The 15,111-nt window shown below is 36.9% G+C and overlaps 1 protein-coding gene across 2 annotated transcripts in view; it reads left to right on the forward strand.

Moving 5' to 3' along the window:
* Window positions 1–10,699: 10,699 nt before the first annotated feature.
* Window positions 10,700–15,111, forward strand: part of LOC135197960 (reticulophagy regulator 3-like) — a 131,415-nt gene continuing 127,003 nt past the window's right edge. For both annotated transcript variants that reach the window (XM_064225257.1, XM_064225258.1), the window contains exon 1: window positions 10,700–10,959. In XM_064225257.1, the coding sequence (XP_064081327.1) occupies window positions 10,703–10,959 (257 nt within the window). In that variant the 5' untranslated portion in view covers window positions 10,700–10,702. The remainder of the gene's footprint in view (window positions 10,960–15,111) is intronic.

Here is a 15,111-nt window from a genome sequence, read left to right on the forward strand (position 1 = left end):
GAGGGTTAAAAGAAGAAGATAGTGCTGTTACCAAAAGTAAAATGGATAATGTAATAGAACATGTTGAAGAAATCAAAAGAGAATATGAACAATATTATAAAGATCTATTCATAAAGATCTATTCATATTAAACCTAAAGGTGAAATTGGTATGCTAGCAGATGAAATTAACCTCCAGTACCAGAAATGGCGCCCATAAGTGGGACAGGAAAAACTGAAAAAATCCAAAAGTCAAGTACCTATTCACGAAGTGGAAAAGGTGGTAAGGAACCTGAAGAATAAAATTACACCCCGGACAGTCAAGGTATAAATAATATAATGATAAGAAGTATGGGTACATAAATGACTGAAAGTCTGGTACTCTTAATTGGAGGCATTGAAGAGGAGTTAAACACTCCGGACGAATGGAAGAAAATGGAAATATTATCACTGCATAAAAAAGGAAACAAAATAGAATTAGAAAACAAGAGAGGTATATTCATTATTATGATAAATTCAAATAGGCCGTGCATAAGCCAATGACAAGGCTGGAAACTGTCTCTCTGGAGAGTTCATATAGGCAGGATGTATGTTCCACCTCTCCTGATGGATGTTTTTAAAGACGTGTCCCTCAGGAGAGGCGGAACATACATCCTGCCTATGTTAATTCTTGAGAGAGAATGAGAGTTTCCAGCCCTGTGATTGGCTTATCAACAGCCAATCAGGAGCCTCATAAAGGACTGACCTAGACATCAGATGCACCGGTGATGTGAACCTACTATAGTAACATAAGCAAGGTATTTGAAAAAGTGAGGATGGAAATAACAAGGGATGAGATAAACCAGAAGATTGGCCGGTTCCAATGTGGTGTCATAGAAGGAAGATCCACAGTTGATCACCTGCTAAACCTGAATGCAATGATTGACTACAACTCAGTGCTGGGAGCCCCAACGTACTACATATGGTTTGGGGATGCGTATAAATGCCTTGACAAACTGGATCTGAAGGACTGCATCAAAAAAATAGGGAAAATGATAGGGTGGAAAGATGCATGGTTGACAAGAAAAATGAATTAAACCGGCAAAGCAGTCATAAGATGCTCCGCGGGAGAAACTAATACAATTGACATAACGGAAAATGTGAGGCAAGGTAAAATTTACGGCAACAATAGTTGCAGAAAAAGGATAATAGACATGAATTGAAATAAACATTTTGAAGTAATATAAAGTAAAGTTAAACTAAATAATTAGTAAAGTAAACAAGGAAATAAAGCTTTGCACCTCATAACAGTTAGTGTACCCGCAACTGTGTTTGTAGAGTGAGCGCTTAGGAACCAACCAGGAACCAGGACAGCCCAGGAACCAACCAGGAACCAGGATAGCCCAGGAACCAACCAGAAACCAGGACAGCCCAGGAACCAGTCTTTGCTGGCGATATAGATATTGTGACGATTGATGATAATGAAGTATACAAACTGATAAAATGCTTTGACTAAGTCTATAAGTTAAGCTGTGAATGTCAGCAAGAAGATAAAAGTAAATGAAAGCAAGGAAATTCGGTAGATGAATGTTGGTGCAGGTTGCGAAAGAATATTGTTCTAAAGTTTTAAGATTAAGAAAAGTCCTAAGTGAAATGTTCGCAGGATGAATCAGTTATCCTTCATGTTAGCGCATATGAAGGAAAAAATTACACACAATGCTGAAATTACCCAGTGGTACTACAATTGGCTGCCAGATGTGAAAGAATAGTCGGTGCTAATGTTGCAACATGGGGAGGATAGGTCCTAGGAAGAAGAGAGAACTTTGAAGTTCTAGACTGATGTGTAGCAGAGGTGTTAGAATGAAGGTCTCTAATGTCTAGGCAGTACGATTTCGTATACAAACATACATGCATGTGTGTATTTTGTCGCTGTAAAAACAAGCTTAGTTGAAACTGTACAAAGCGCAATGGAGCACATCACACTGGTGTAAGATTGCGCACAGTTGTATCAAACTTTGAAGGATCACACTATATCATACACCGATTCCTACTACATAAAGAGGATACTTTCTTTCCGTGTGATTAAATGTAAAAAGTAGTAGATACTCGTGAAGACTGAAAAGCTTTCTCCTTGCGCATCTTGTTTTTCCTTGTTTGTCGTTGGAATTTCCTTTCTGACAGCCTCTGGTTACTGAGCCCTGCTTGTTGTCATATTTCTAAGAAGCGAAAAGGAGCCGTTTCAGAGACAAATCCCGACGACTCTATTGCCACGGTTACTATTAGAGTGTTATAACATTGGTTAGTTAACACTCTCCTCCTCTTCACGGATCTCTTTCTTTATCTGGTGTTTCACAGACTTGTCTCACTTTGATGCAATAACTCAAAGTGGTTTTCTGTCCCCCCTCCCCCACCAGCTATAATTTTCAGATCGATCCCAGGTGTTGTTAAACGACATAAGTAGTGGAAAGCTACCTGGTACTTAATCGATTGTGATGGACTTTTACCGTGGTAACGAAGGGAATGGGCTAGGAGCTTCATCCAAAAAGATTTGCTGAGTTATGAAAGGTTAATAACTTGAGAACGGAGCCCCTTTAATGGGAAGAATAGTAGGTAGCCTACATGGTTACACACACACACACACACACACACACACACACACACAACACACATATATATATATATATATATATATATATATATATATATATATATATATTTTATTAATAAAAGGAGCCCATAAAAACACCAAAATATAGAGAGAAAAGTACTATATTTCAGAGACTGCTGTCTCCCTCTTCAGGTAGATGAATGAGAAAAGTTTACAGAAAAGGTGGTATTTATACCAAGAGGTCCATCCACAGGCAAGCCAATTTAGGTCACCCCCACTGATAATCTTCCTTTAATCTTCTTAAGTGTTGGTTGAATGAAAACCTTCTCGATCGTATCTGAAATCCATGCTCCTTTTGAGATCTTCATTACCTGCCTCTCTTTTATTAAGGCCGATTCCATCATTTGACTATTGTACCGGCAGTTAACAGCTGCTATAAATTACACGTGACAAATTCCAGTTTATTCTATGGTTATGTTCATTTATATGGTTGAAAATAGCCGAGTTCTGTTGTCCATACCTAACTGACCGTTTGTGTTGTATTATTCTCTGGGGAAGTGATTTATATACCTGTAAATCCGATGTAAGATTGGTCACAGTCCTGGCATGGGATTTCGTATACCCCAGAGTCCTTGGGAGATGTCTTTTGTTGGACGTTAATCAGGGATTTGGCTAAGGTGTTTGGGTAAGGTGTTAGCCAAATCCCTGATTAACGTCCAACAAAAGACATCTCCAAAGGACTCTGGGGTATACGAAATCCCATGCCAGAACTGTGACCAATCCTACATCGGATTTACAGGTAAATCACTTCCCCAGAGATTAATACAACACAAACGGTCAGTTAGGTATGGACAACAGAACTCGGCTATTTTCAACCATATAAATGAACATAACCATAGAATAAACTGGAATTTGTCACATGTAATTTATAGCAGCAACTGCCGGTACAAGAGTCAAATGATGGAATCGGCCTTAATAAAAGAGAGGCAGGTAATGAAGATCTCAAAAGGAGCATGGATTTCAGATACGATCGAGAAGGTTTTCATTCAACCAACACTTAAGAAGATTAAAGGAAGATTATCAGTGGGGGTGACCTAAATTGGCTTGCCTGTGGATGGACCTCTTGGTATAAATACCACCTTTTCTGTAAACTTTTCTCATTCATCTACCTGAAGAGGGAGACAGCAGTCTCTGAAATATAGTACTTTTCTCTCTATATTTTGGTGTTTTTATGGGCTCCTTTTATTAGATGGAATTCTGTTGTTACAAGAACACCATTTTTACCAGTCATATATATATATATATATATATATATATATATGATATATTATATATATATATAACTGCTATATACCACAGATATTGAATAAGGTCCTATATTATTTGAATAAATAAATGCACAGAGCAATATTTGTGCAATTGATGAAATTTAATATATTATATATATAAATATATATATATATATATATATATATAATATCTATATATATATATATATATATATATATATATATATATATATATATATCATTCAAAACACTTTAGGCAGTAAAGACTAGATACAATTTTATGCACATGATATTGAAACGGACAGTCGTCATTTTTGCATTACAATATCTAATATAAACTATTCACACAAAATTGAGGTAAAACGAATGACACACTTCAAAAAATTAAAACCGTAGAGCAAAACTAGTTATACTTGTCTGAAATCATGTGATCTATTTAAAGGAACAGAATAATTAACATAAGAGCATAGGTCTAATGCACAAGAACAAGAGAGAGAGAGAGAGAGAGAGAGAGAGAGAGAGAGAGAGAGAAAGTAGGCGCGGCGTAAGTCTGATGGAGGAATCAGCTATCAACAAAACAGTGAAAAAAAAAAGAAAGGAAGCATGACTGCCAAGCCTTTCATAATTCATATCCCTGCGCAGTTGGAACACCTCGTTCTAGGGAAAACACAGTCCCCATTTTTTATATATACGTCGCGTGAGTACGGTTTCCGGCATCTGTCAGAATCAAGGTGCCAAAACATCCTTCTTTATCCGATATGAGTTTCAACAGGGAAAACTACTTAAAGAAACTATAGTGACGAGTAGCTAAAGAGATGGAAAACGCGCACATGTGGTAGACTTTTGAATGTCATAGCCGATATGAGGGCTTCAAATTTTGATCCACCAGAATGGTCTTTTGTTTACTTTTTTTCAGGGTTCATATTGCCTTGAAGTTTGCTGGACGTCACTGTAATTGTTTATAAATTCTTCTTCTTGAACATATGCAAAATATCTTATCTTCCAACTTCTGGACTGAATTCGTGACCAATCTGGGAGTCGAGAGAATAAACGCCCTTCCTTCCTGCTTCAGATTTTGAAGAAAGTTTGGGAAAAAGCGTTTAACAAGTAATCACTGAGTAGGCTACCTACTACCCGGATGGTTTAATCTTCTGTATTAAACCCGTGTTTATACCGGTAATTGCCCTTGCCCGAAGGCAGCCAGTAATTATGTTAACGTGTTGAATGTGGTAAGAAGCTTGTGGACATCTGGAGCTTTTCCCGGCCAACATAATTGCATTTCTTGGAGTAGACAGACATTGTCTTCTTTAGACGTCATGTCTTCACTTCAAGAAAGACGTGAGGTTGGTATTCTCTTGAATAAGCTCATTCAGTTCCGTATCTGGATACGGGAATTTATAGCCAATTTGTGCTGTATTGATAGGCAGCAGATGTTACCAAAAAACTAGGAACTCGATATGAAGCCGAACTAGACTGAACATGCAGCACTGGAAGAATTTTGACAGCATATTGCTAATCTTAAATTAAAGGGATTCATTTACTACTTTTGTAACGTACCTACATATGTATTATCAAAATTGGTGGAATGTGTTTAGACTTCACGAGTGAACCATAATTCAAATGAATGAAGAACTGTGCTGGCTGTGCAATAATATTTGAGAATGAAGAGTTCAACAGCTGAAAGCAGAGTTGCTCTCAGTGAAATGACTGCCATTGCAAAGATAGCTATCATGTATACAGCATCTGTTGTCTTCGAAAACAAAAATATCTTCAAGGATAGATGCCTTCAAGAACAATAATATATACTCAGAGGATGGTTTGAGAGTGTATCTTTGTTGTTGCATATACAATAAGCAAATTACTGGTAGTATCCTGCTTTACAAGTTCATAATTACAGTCCAGTTAAGAATTACTATTCTTTCACAAATTCAGTGTTGTTATAAAAGATAGGCGTCTTCAGAGAGAGAGAGAGAGAGAGAGAGAGAGAGAGAGAGAGAGAGTTCCAAGGAGTTACAAGGATTAGGATGTCTCAAAGACTTATTAGTCCATCCGGGGAGACATCGTGTGCTTACTTATCTCTAGGAGCCGGTTTTACTATTCATTCGCAGTGTCCTAATGATTTTGTCTGACTATCTTTTAAACTCTTCCACGCTGTTACTGTTCACAACTTCTGGTGACAGTTTATTCCATGTGTCACATATCTTTTATGTGAAGAAGTTCCCGCAATGAGATGTACTGTATCTCTTCAGCTCTAGTTTCCATCCATTATTTTCTTGTCTGGTTTTCGTTTAACGTAAACAGGTTACTGTCTACTTTTGTTTTGCCTTTCAGTTGTTTTGAATGTTTCTAGTAGTTGTCCTCGCAACCGTCGTGCTTCTGAGCCATACATGTTCAGGAGAGAGAGAGAGAGAGAGAGAGAGAGAGAGAGAGAGAGAGAGAGAGAGAAACACCAAGGGTGGGCTGAATTAATTCTGACAAGGATATCCATGTAAACTGCGCTAAGATTTCATTATTTTTTTGAGCCAGAGTGACAGACTTCTGGACTGTGTCCACTGGAAGTTAAACTTTCACTGTAGGTTTCTTTCAGTGCATTCAAGATTGGTTGACTTATTTGCATAGACTAGTGGCAAAACACTGCCATGAACAGTTACATTTAGTTTTAGAGGCAAAGAAAAACACACTACCTCTTGGACAGCTCAACAGCGATGTTAGTAAATTCACGTGTTCGGTAGGAAATTATGGGTAAAATGTAACCTAGCTGCATCGATCACAGTACCGAGCCCCTCCGATGCCTTGGCTGGCTACTTCTAAAGAGACATCAATTTTCTATCCCAATAACATTTTGCCGAGAAAGGCAACGGGAAACCTGGCGTGAATAATAACACAAGCAGTCGTTGAGTGAGTGGTATTTTGCAATGGGATCGTATTTAAGATACATTAGGTACGATTATGCTCTTCTTTTTTCTATTTTAAGATCTTATGATGGGTCAAAATACAATTTACTACTTCAGACTATCTAGTCCTTTTACCCACATGAAAATAGTAAATACAAGGCTACCAATTCTGTTTTACTCGGTAGAAGTATTACTATCATTGTGTAGAAATCTCAATGCCGAGAACAGGAGTAACTTTGTATAAGGTCCACAACAATATATGAATGATGTGGGACGTTATAAAAAGGCATAAAAAGCTTTCGAATTCTATCCTGGGGTATCTTAAGTCCAGCTCTAAAGATGAACCCAGGATAGGGCTCGAAAGTTTTTCATAAATTGTTATATTGTCTCACATTCTGCCATTGATATATAATTGTGGATATACAAAATTATATTATTATTTTATTATATATATATATATATATATAGTATATATATATATATAGATAATATATATTATTTTTTTTTTTTTTTTTTTGCTTTATCAGAGTCCTCCGATTCGACTGGGTGGCATTTATAGTGTGGGGTTCCGGGTTGCATCCTGTCTCCTTAGGAGTCCATCACTCTTCTTACTATGTGCGCCGTTTCTAGGATCACACTCTTTTCCATGAGTCCTGGAGCTACTTCAGCCTCTAGTTTTTCCCGATTCTTTTTCAGGGATCTTAGGATCGTGCCTAGTGTTCCTATGATTACGGGTACAATTTCCACTGGTATAGCCCATATCCTTCTTATTTCTATTTTCAGGTCTTGATACTTATCCATTTTTTCCCTTTCTTTCTCTTCAACTCTGGTGTCCCATGGTATTGCGACTTCAATGAGTGACACTTTCTTCCTGATTTTGTCAATCAACGTCACGTCTGGTCTGTTTGCACGTATCACCCTCTGTTCTGATACCATAGTCCCAGAGGATCTTTGCCTGATCGTTTTCTATCACTCCTTCAGGTTGGTGCTCGTACCACTTATTACTACAAGGTAGCTGATGTTTCTTTCACAGGCTCCAGTGGAGGGCTTTTGCTACTGAATCATGCCTCTTTTTGTACTGGTTCTGTGCAAGTGCCGGACATTCGCTTGCTATGTGGTTTATGGTCTCATTTTTCGTATTGCACTTCCTACATATGGGAGAGATGTTATTTCCATCTATCGTTCTTTGGATATATCTGGTTCTTAGGGCTTGATCTTGTGCCGCTGTTATCATTCCTTCAGTTTCCTTCTTGAGCTTTCCCCTCTGTAACCATTGCCATGTGTCATCGCTGGCTAGTTCTTTAGTCTGTCTCATGTATTGTCCGTGCATTGGTTTGTTGTGCCGTTCCTCTGTTCTATTTGTCATTCTCCTGTCTCTGTATATTTGTGGGTCTTCGTCTACTTTTATCAGTCCTTCTTCCCATGCACTCTTTAGCCACTCGTCTTCACTGGTTTTCAGATATTGCCCCAGTGCTCTGTTCTCGATGTTGACGCAGTCCTCTATGCTTAGTAGTCCTCTCCCTCCTTCCTTTCGTGTTATGTATAGTTTGTCCGTATTTGCTCTTGGGTGTAGTGCTTTGTGTATTGTCATATGTTTCCTAGTTTTCTGGTCTATGTTGCCGAGTTCTGCCTTCGTCCATTCCGCTATTCCTGCGCTGTATCTGATTACTGGCACTGCCCATGTGTTTATGGCTTTTATCATATTTCCGGCGTTGAGTTTTGACTTGAGTATCGCCTTGAGTCTCTGCATATATTCTTTCCTAATCGTGTCCTTCATCTCTTGGTATTTTATATCCCCCCTAGGAAACCTGAGACGAAAGAGCTTTTCCAGTGGTCTTACTTGTTTTTATAGACCTGAATCCTGAAACTGAAATACTTCATTTTTTGTTTATTATTCATTTGATGAGATTACTGTTTGGGTAATCATCTCTCCTACAGGAAGGAAACGCTGACGTACATTTTTTTTTTTTTTTTTTTTTTTTTTTTTTTTTTTTTGTAAATTAAAACTCAGGGAATGTATGTCAGTAGGAAATATATTAATGTCTTAATCTGTGATGAAGATCACTTGTGAAATGTAGAAGAAGAAAATGATAGAGAGAGAGAGAGAAGAGAGAGAGAGAGAGAGAGGAAGAGAAAGAGAAGAGGAGCGAGAGAGATGAGAGAGAGAGGAGCGGCGGAGAGAGAGAGAGAGAGAGAGAGAGAGAGAGAGAGAGAGATATTGCTTGATGATGCTTGTAATGACAACAACAAAATTTGCTGATTTACAAACAAAAGGTTGAGACACAAAAGCAAACGTGTGATGGAAAAAAATCTTGGATGATATTTGATTACTATGGTAACTTATTTGAAAGCAGAATTCCGTAAGTTAATGACCTAAAAACTAGAAAATTGAAAACGTGGTCAAGTGCTACCAGAACTTTAATGAAAAACAAATACTTTAATATTATTGTAAGTTTAAGAATTAGAAGCACCAACATGATCATTGAAAAAATCGATAAATAGAATATGGAAGAGTTTCCAATAAACTGCTTTAAAGCAGAACGGTACATGTTTTGGACGATCTCTAAAAAACACGTAATATTTAATGTAGTTTTGAAATAAGTCACAATGATATGTACTTTAGAGTTTATGACCTGGAACCTAAGCGAATTTGCTTTGTATACAACACTGCAAGGAAAATTATATTTTTACTGTGGGAACATTTCACGGATAAAAAATTATTTTTTTAGTAGAATAAAGCTGTAGCCAATAGCTCCTACGAAAAAAGTAAACGTGTATTCTCTGGGCTTATATCGAATATACCACAAATTAAGTGTTCTAAACTAACCTAACATTAGCCTCCTTACTAGGCCATTCAGCCTCAGACTCTGGAATATATGAAATTAGAAGCTAGGAAATTCACGGCATGACATTAATATTAAAAGTTATAAAAGTCACATTCTTACTTTATTAGAAATCGCTGGGGTAACTGAAGTATTCCAGTTCGGGTATTATAAGTGAATTATTTTAAAATCTTGTCAGGCCTTATTCTACTTAAAAAATAAAAACTGCATTTACACTAGTAACTGTCTAAAGTGCAGGGAAAATTGAAACAGTTGATGGATTTTTTTTTTGCAATAGTCCTCTACTCAACACGCAACTTTGATAACAAGTACATGGAAGTCGGCAGTGAATATATATAATATCCGAGGTCTTACTTATTACGTGGTATATATTCCACTCTTTCGGAAATAGTTTCTGCCTCCAACTTATACTGAAGTAAGCACAGAAAAACTAGCTTTTCACTCACCAAACGGTAATGCAATAAAAACAAATAAGTTTGCATTACCGTCCGATTCTACGAAGATACTAATATTGGTATTTCACATCTATTCAGTCCTTTAGCTCGTGTTATATCAGTCCTTAAACACACCATTACACCAAACTACGCTCCCTAAAGTGCTAAAGTTTCCCATTAAATAATTCCATTTTCTATTCCTAATGTTTTGTTTTGATCCTCAGCTGATTGGTCGATGTCAACAAAGAAATGCTGCCAAAATACCAAAGGTTTCATAATTTCACAACTCCTTTCATTACACAACTTGGTGCATATTGCATATCCTGTATGATAAGAATTTATCACTGGAAATTATGTGGATTAAATCAGTCAGCACAGACAACTAAGAGAATCAATAACAAAATAAGATCAGAGCTCCACAACATTATACCAAAACACTGCAGGCCGATGATGAAATGTGTAAGCGACGACTTTAAAGCCACAGAATACTAAAATACGAGTTGGAAATTATCACGAATTTCTTATAACAGATCTTCTACTCACAAAATATAGAGATAAATGTCAGAATCGATGTTATCAACTGAAATGTCAAAAAAATAAGTGTATAAATTGGTAACGTTCCCGTTTTCTTTCCTGTACCTGGGGTCGGGTCGGGAGGGGGATAATCAGCTGCCGTCATGTGCGCAGCTCCAAGATCAGTGTTATTGTTGTACCAATCGAGTGTAGTCATGTTTTCTTGGAAGTCCGCCATTCTAAGGCTGTGGCCTTTCAAAAGTGAAAATTCTGACCCGTCTCCTGTGAAACCCGACACACGAAAGTTGAATCGCGTACTGGGTCCATGGGAAGCGTATATGGTCACCTTACAATCGATTCTTATATGGGAACGTCCAGGAACGAGTGCTGTGGCTGTTGTGGCGGTGAACGTTCTTTTCTGGTGAGTAGCCTGGTAGCTCTGTGTTGATGGAGGATGAGTTGACCTGACCCAGCTCGGGTCACGGTATTAGGTGGTAGACACTTTATCCAACATTGAGAGCTATGCGGGTGTTACAGGTTGTTTGGTTTGGAAAATGAATATTGATTGGGTAGTAGAGACTGGTCTTTTCTGAGAGGGAGAGAACACTATGCCTAGGTAGGCTATTTATAATTTTTGTAGCTTAGCAAGTCACTTCTTCGTATCCTTTTCGTGACCTTGGCTGGGTTAGACTTAGCCAAGTCAAATTATTTAAAGCTATTTAAAATAGACAAGAGTTAGCCTACTCTAAGCGTGCAATGATTACCTAGGTAGGTAAGCATGAAAGTAGGTAAGTATGACAAGTTAGAATAGGGCTCGGTGGTAGTAAAATGCAACGGAAGAAAGCCAGGTAGGTAGTACCTACCTTCTACAATTAGGTAAAAAACCGCATGGTACAGGGGTGGACCATGTACGATCAATGTGTACAACCCCAAAAAAAGTACATTATAACGTGTCCTGACATCGGAGATGGGCATCAGACGCGACTTGTTGTTGGTGAGAAACGGAGCTAAAGACCTCTACTCCGGTGTCAGGATGCGTTATAATGTACTTCTCTTGGGGTTGTACACATTGATCGTACATGGTCCACCCCTGTACCATGCGGTTTTTTACCCTATTCGAGTTTTGGCTATAGACCTAAAACAGTGCGATTGGTGTAGTAGGCCAAGGCAAATGATTTTTAATTATTTGAACCTCACTTTAGTAAGCCTGTTAGGCCAATATTTTTTCCATTTGTTTTTCATTGCTACCTATTTTCCACATAGGTGTATTACCTAGGTACTGGGTTCCTTGTGAAGAATCTAGAATTAGGTATTAGGCTTGTATCATCATGGTTTTCAAACTAGGGTTTTAGGCTAGTTTGGTTAGTGTGAATAATTAAGCCTAATGATAATTATGTGAAAAATAGGTATCTCTATTGTCAAAATATCCACCTATCAGAAATATTAAGCTTGAAGAGTTATCATTGATATTTAGTGATCTCCATCATTTTATATACTACGTTCATACAATACCTATGAGTAAATTTTTGAAAATTAGGTATATAGCCTTTTTTTTCTGTTTTTTTTTTACTTTCTAATGCTTTACTTATAGTAAAAGTTCTCTGTAACATTATTATGGTAGTTAACCCTAATTTTTTTAAAGGTAACAGGTACCCCTTTACACTGCCACTAGGCCTATATCTGAATTTATGCAGGTGACCACAGTAGAAATGAATTTCCAGGATTGGAAAATGGATGAATAGCACCAGCTAGTCACAGTGGTGAAATTTGCTCAGAACAGGCCAGGATGGCCTCAAATCTGTTGCTAAAGTGTGTGGTAGTGGGAGCAACAAGGATGCAGTGCCCTGTCTGTATGGGGAAGAGCTTTGCTCAATTTAAGGTGTGAACACTACCTTATGACTAAAGTTTCCTTCATGCTCAATATCTTAAATTGCAATGTAAGGGTATCGGCTTCTGACTAATTATGAATGTTCACTGCAACAGTATTTAATGAAACAGGAGCCACTAGGTACTGCATTATTCAGAAAAGCCGTTGGGTAGTTTGCAGAATGACTGGACAACCTCTGAATGGAAATTAAGTCCATTGTCTCCAATATTGAATGTTACTTTGGGGGGTCCAGGCCCAGGTCAGAGCGCAGCGCCCTAAGTAAGGTTAGGTGGATAAGCTCTGGTTAAGACAGGACCTGTCATTCTGGGTAAGATTGGGTCTGTTTACGTCTGCAGATCTCGTCCTGTCGTTCTACAGTTGAATATGAGCAGCACAAAAGTAAGATTTGGCTTGAAATTAGGTTTGAATCCAATAGGAGAGTCATATAATGAAGATGTGTAGCAGGTGGAAGCTACAGTTTAAACCATCAGACTTGCATATTAGTAAGTTTTATGTTAAAGAAATTTTATAAAAGTAAATTCGCTTGGTTGCATTCTTATGCCTTTTGTTCATGAAATGTAGTACGTACAGTGTTTATTTCTGTGTAAATACAAAAATAAATTTTCCATGAATGCACCATGTCTTTTCAACTTTATCATTACTGGGATGTTTTAATTGAATATTATAGTGTTCTATTCTGTATTACATCTCAGATCAAGTTTTACTATATCCACTTACATTATTTAATATCTTTTTGTGAAATTCTTAAAATTTCTTAGTACAGTACTAGTATTCCTATACATAATTTGATTCATCCATTGTGCCTTGCTGCTGGCAAATTGCCTTCAATGTTTTGTGAATATATCATGTTATCTTATCAGCTCATGAGATGTATTTGACCTCACAAATAGAAATGCACTTATTATTCTTGTTACTAAACTGTGTGTTTTTTATTATTTTAATTTGCTAGCAGTTAGTAGTTAGGCATTTGTTATGCCTTTTTGTAAATACAGTAGTAATTGTTTACATCTATGAGAATTTTTACAGTGGATATTAATCCAAGTGTTCAAATGAATTAATTCTACCTTCAAGTATGTTAACATCACTCTTGTATGAACTAAGTAACTTGGTTCTTGGTCCTGTAAGATACTACCATACAGTACACATATATAGATTTGTAAATTGTAATTTATGCAAGTTCCTCATTGGATGAGTGGGTTGCGTACTTGCCTATCAATCTGGTAGCCCGAGTTCGCACCTTGCTGGCGCCAATGATGAACTAGAGAAATTTATTTCCGGTGATTAGACATTCATTTCTCGATGTAATGTGGTTCGGATCCCACAAAAAGCTGTAGGTCCCGTTGGTAGGTAACCAATTGGGCCAGCCCTAGGAGAGCTGTTAATCAGCTCAGTTGTCTGGTTAAACTAAGATATATATAGTATGTATATATATATATATATATATATATATATATATATATATATATATATATACTTAAATTATTTGTAATTTATGCATATAAGTGATGTAGTCGGTTAGAATGAGACTAAATACCATTATATCTCAAGTGATTAATCAATCTTGTACTGCACTCCCACAAAGATATGGTGGGCATAAGAAATCTACAGGCAAAGAATGCAATAATTGACAATGCTTGGTGTTGGCTTAGACTGCAAGCTTTATTTTTGTTACAAAGTGTGTATCTGTGTGAGAGTAGTATTGATTCCAAGCTTATCCAGTTATTAATTGTAATACTGCATCCAGAGCAATAGATGTTGTTTGCAAAAGGATCCATTAGTTTAAAGAGGCAGCATTGTGATGTGATAGTTCATCTAATCTACAATGGAATGTTATGAGATTTTGTTTGTTAAGAAGGGTACTTTGCTTCTTGTTTTCTTTTTGTGTTATGACTTATTTCATAACTTGCAACAAATTTATAAAACAGTGATATTATATTTGAAGCCTAAAGATAAATCCCACTTAAATAGTTACTCAGTGCAATATTCATGATCTTGACCCTAACCTGCTGCAGGTGTGCTCATTTCTGTAATTACTGTGTAATTTGTGCGTCCCGTGTTTTCACTTTTGTTCCAGGTAGCAAAATATTGAATTACCATTAAGAACCTAGTATCCATTACATACAAAATAAAATCTTTCTTACATTAACCTTATCTGTGTGATATGTTTTCCTTTTGAAAAGTCATTTATGAAGTGGTGTTTCAAAGTAGATGTTATTATGAAGTTGTTGAACAGACGATATTAAATCATTCCTAACAGTTTGTGTTTTGCTGGACTACTTTTTCTATATATTGTACATATTTGATCGCTATATTAATGATGTTAAAGATAAATGGTTTAAATCTCTCTTCCTGGTTTCTTTTGTTGATGATTAAAATGCATTCCATAGTTTGTTCTTGCTTTGATACGTAGTGTGAGGTTTTGGTCTTTTAATCATTGGTTCAATTATTTGTTCAACATTTACCGATTTGCAATTTTGGTGTTCTACTGGTTAATGCAGTAGGATGTTGATGTGTGAATTCCGAAATCCGTAGTTCTTGTTTAGCAGGACGGTACCTCTAATTTTACCTTATATTTTGTTTAGCCATGAATCCTAAGGTTGATTTATTTTTCATTTTTTTTTCACTAGGTTTTAATAGGAAGCTAATAGAATTTCGTGTAGAGCGAACACAGGTATACTATTAATA

This window comes from Macrobrachium nipponense, chromosome 21 (assembly GCF_015104395.2).
Source record: "Macrobrachium nipponense isolate FS-2020 chromosome 21, ASM1510439v2, whole genome shotgun sequence".
NCBI classification, from domain to species: Eukaryota; Metazoa; Arthropoda; class Malacostraca; order Decapoda; family Palaemonidae; genus Macrobrachium; species Macrobrachium nipponense.